Genomic DNA, 4,340 nt, shown 5'->3' with positions numbered 1-4,340 from the left:
GTGAGCTAGCTGGAGAGAATGTAAACAAAAGGAATGCTGGTAAATTAACGTAGGGGTACTGTCACACTAGTAGTCCCGCCCACAACTCAGAGGGGAATTTGACTGTACTGCTGCTGCCCCAGCTAGTCAGGCGGAGCGGGCCCCATTTGGTTTAAAAGTGGAATATGGACCCCAACTGGGTTTTTCCACCGTTTGCATGGTGACCCCACCTGTTTTTCCTCACATTGGCTTAAGTGGACACTCCGTATGCTGGCTTGCTACGCTAACCAGTCGCCCTGTGGACAGAGTAGCGAGCTCCACTGCCCAGGGAGGTACCAGGATTGATGCCCAGGGAGCCGCTCCCTGGGCATCAATCTTGGTACCTCCCTGGGCAGCGGAGCCAATGTGGTCAAACACAGATGGGGCCACCATGGGGCTATGGAAAAACCCCATTGGAGCCAGCAGGTACAGCCCACTTTTAAACCACATGGGTTCACTTGACCTTAAAAATATGCCCTTAAAAAATGATAGTTTTTCAAAATTTTGGCTAAAAACTACATACTCATAAAAAAAAAAAAAAAAAAAAGAACGCCGGGAACACTTTTACAATAGAAGAAAATATAGTTGGAGTGGGACTTTAGCCGGCCAGGAGTCTGCTGAAAAAAGCAGTCTTGAGCGTATACCTTAAACAATACAGTAAATGTGCTTTGTTGCAGTTTGTTGCTTTGTGCTGTTCTAATTTCATTTTGGACAGAAGTTGAAAAAAACCTTAAATTAATAACAAAAGCAAAAAACAAACAAAAAAAAACTTTTTGGTACAGTCCTTTTGTGGAGCTGTTTGGGTTTTTGTAGTAGGAATACATGTTTTTTCCCCACCTTTAAGCCAATAAAAAAAAGGTTGAACTGCAACAACATTAGTCAAGTTTTCCAATTGAAATAGACCTGACCTCTAGACATGAAGAGCAATAACACTGCTCATGTTAGAAGGATATGATGGAGATAAAAAAATATTTTTTTAAATTCCCCCTCCAATGAAAATCCTGTTTTTTAAAAAGTTTGTAGCATGTCTGTGTGGCATTTTTTTTTATGAAAGAGAACAAATGTAATAAGAAATCATTTTGTTTTTGCATTTCCGAGTATTTCTCCTTTTGAATCTGTCAGTCAAAGTGTCTTGGACAGACTCTGTTTGAATGAATGATCTTCTTTCCATCAACAGCTCTGCTGCACATGCACTAAACCGAACGCTGGAAAATCTCCACCAGACTCCACGGAGCTTCTTGATGTGACCACGGAAATGTGAACGGCGGCTCATTTGACCGCAGTTGGAAAGGATTGTAAATCAATGAAAGAGCATTTTGATGTTAGCTTTGATTATTTTATCAAGAACTCTGAGAAACCAATGCTTGAATGTATTGATCACAGCAACGTCAATAAACATTGGAGAATTAGCTAAAAGAGTCTTTGGTGAACTGGAAGGAGAAAGAATCAGGATTTTGGAGGAAGTTCAGTACATGAAGATCTTCACTTCCTTGTCCAGCTGACATACGGATCAGAACCATACGGCTGGACATTACCCATAATGATGGATGTTTTTAGTAGAAGTGATGACGATTTAAGCTAGTGAGACAGAGCCATTTTAATCAGATAGGGAGAATCAAGGGCTACAAAAGTCACGCCCCCTAAGAGGAGATTTTGGAAACAGAGGCTTCAGATCAACAAGAAAAACGACTTTTGAAAACATTTAGGTTGTGGGATTTTGGTTAAAAACTCCATGATCATAACTAAAACACTAATGGGAATTTTTTTTTAAATAAATCATGGAGGGACTTTAAGGGGACACAAAAGGACTGTGAATTTTAAACTTTTTTAGCAAGTTAATTCATTCAAACAGCAGATGAGTCACTGAATTCATTTGGACTGAATCAGTTTGCCCAAGCGATTGCTATGAACTATTTAAGTATCTCCCACTCGTTACATTCTCCCTTTTTCCCCTTGAGCACTCATTTCCCCTCACTTCCTCATCCCTCGATTGCTGCCAACAACATTCCTCCATCCTGAGATGTCTGTTACAAAAGAATGACAAAGAGGAGGAAAAGGAAACTGAATGTTAAGTTTTTGTCGCAAAACAGCAACCGCGGGGAAGTATTCATCAGTCTGTTGCCATGGTTACGCCGTTGTCAATAAAAAGAAAAAGTCACCGCTTGAGGAATCCCCATCCTCGCCCTCAGACACCAGTGAGTCATCAACCGCGCTCCCTGAGCAACAAAGCCGTGGGACCCCAAACACAATCCAGGAGTCTGCCCTCTGGAGCTTATAGTGCTGAGGGAAGAACAGGCTGGGACAGGAGGAGGAGGAGAAAAGAGGCAGAGATTATGCGCTCAGGCTGGAGGCTTGTCAGGGGTGTGGACATAAGAACAGGGCAGGGTACAAGAGGGTGAAGCAGTTGGTGCTGCTGTTTGTACATTTGGACACCAAGCCTGAAATTAGTTCCAGCAGAGGGAATTAGACTTGAGGAGACCCACGTCCGTCTGACAGTAAGTCTTTAAAGGATCCTTTTATTCATTTTATTCTGTAGTTTTATAGTCATTAAATTACTGTAATTTTTAATTGTTAACACGATCAATGTATTCCAGCTGATTTTGAAGGAGAAAAGCGGCGAGCCGCTTTTCTCCTTCAAAATCTGCTAACAGTATGTTAAAGATTTTGTGTTTAAGCATCACCAAATGTTAAAGGATTAAAATAAACTTTTTTACAACTTTAAATAAAAACCTTTTTAAAAATAGAAAAATTACAGAAGATTGAACACTTTTTAGGAAACAATGTTCCTATAAGTTGCTATAAACTAAGAAAAAAAGTACTTTTTACTACTCTTTTAAAAGATTGCATTGAATCCTCTGCACCTCATGTCACATGAAGCAATAGGGCGTACGCATGTGCGGACCCAACCCTGAACCACTCCTTTACAGAGGAGACATTCCTCTGTTGTCTCTCATTGTCTCCAAAAAAGCTCTTAAGGTTTATTGAAGATCAATAAATCGACTAAAAATAAAAAGCATACCTTTGTTTTTTTGTTTTTTTTAGAAATGTTGAATTCTGTGAGTAAAAACAAGTTGCATTGTTGCTTGAAGGAGGGGCGCGTCTTCATCAGACAAGCCCAAACTCATCTAGCTTTGATGAAGCTCGCCCCTCCCTGAGAGGGTTCCTGAGAGTCCACAAAGTGGACGTGCCGCCGAGTGATTGATGACTCAGATTAGCCTGTTCATGGGGTAGTTAGCAGCAGAGGCTCTACGCCCCGAGGAGGTGTTTCATGCTAGGAGAAAATCGAACATTTTCCTTCTTTTTTTCCAGAATAGTCATCATGCTCTTCCTTATTGGCATCTTCATCCTCCACATCTCGGCCATCGTCCTGCTCCTGGTGGCTACTATTGACAATGTGAGTGACATTTCCTCCACTCCAAGCCAGAATGTTGAATAAAAAGGTTGATGGTTTGTGTCTGAATTCTCCTCAGGCCTGGTGGGTAACGGACACCATGCGCACTGATATTTGGGCTCGGTGGGATCAGATTAATGGAGTTTGGAACTACACAGACCTCCCCACAGGGTCAGACTACCCACAAGGTAAGCAACAACTTCTATATGTACGTTTGTATGCAAAAATATGACAATTACAAAAGAAAATGAAGGAAAGTTGAACTTTTTTGTAAGACTGTTCTAATTTCAACAAATAAAGTAGAGCTGACATTTGTTTGATTGATTTTGAGTGATTGTGCTCTCTGGCTCCCTCTGCAGATTACCTCCAGGCAGTGCAGGCGACCTCAGTGCTGGCGTGCATCTTCTCCATCATTGCAGCTCTTGTGTTTTTGGCTCAGCTCTTCACTCTTCCAAAGGGACACAGGTTCACCATCGCTGGCGCGTTCCAGCTGCTGGCCTGTGAGTATTTCTTTGACAGTGTTCTTGACTCCGGCGTTAAGCTCCGGTGACCCTCCCTGGTTCTAAATGAAGGTTTTTTTTTTTTTTCTTCAGGCTTGTTCATCATGATTGCAGCCTCCATCTACACAAACCGTTTCCATGTCAACGAGAAACAGGGCAACTACGGCCACAGCTACATCCTGGCATGGATCGCCTTCGGCCTGACATTCTTCTCCTCCATAACTTACTTTGTGCTACGTAAGAAGTCGGCGTGAGGCGGAGCTGGGAGCAGCTGATCCTGTGGTTCTGTCTGACTGGACCTGTGCTCAGGCAGTAAAGGTTTTGGACTTTAGACTGTTGGTTGTGAACGCCGTCAAACACAGATGTATTTGATTCCAGAGATGGATCTCCTTCATTGTATCTAAGGAATGATTTTCTTGCTAATTAAATAA

General features: G+C 42.1%; 1 protein-coding gene across 1 annotated transcript; it reads left to right on the top strand.

Annotated features, from left to right (window-relative positions):
• Positions 1-2,180: 2,180 nt before the first annotated feature.
• Positions 2,181-4,340, top strand: LOC112145934 (epithelial membrane protein 2). Its single transcript, XM_024271422.1, has 5 exons — positions 2,181-2,513; positions 3,328-3,412; positions 3,489-3,597; positions 3,769-3,909; positions 4,003-4,340. The coding sequence occupies exons 2-5, from the start codon at positions 3,338-3,340 to the stop codon at positions 4,161-4,163; spliced, it is 486 nt and encodes a 161-aa protein (XP_024127190.1). The 5' UTR covers positions 2,181-2,513; positions 3,328-3,337; the 3' UTR covers positions 4,164-4,340.

The sequence above is a fragment of the Oryzias melastigma genome, linkage group LG8, assembly GCF_002922805.2.
Source record: "Oryzias melastigma strain HK-1 linkage group LG8, ASM292280v2, whole genome shotgun sequence".
In the NCBI taxonomy this organism is placed as follows: Eukaryota; Metazoa; Chordata; class Actinopteri; order Beloniformes; family Adrianichthyidae; genus Oryzias; species Oryzias melastigma.
This window is presented reverse-complemented; position numbering and strand designations above follow the sequence as displayed.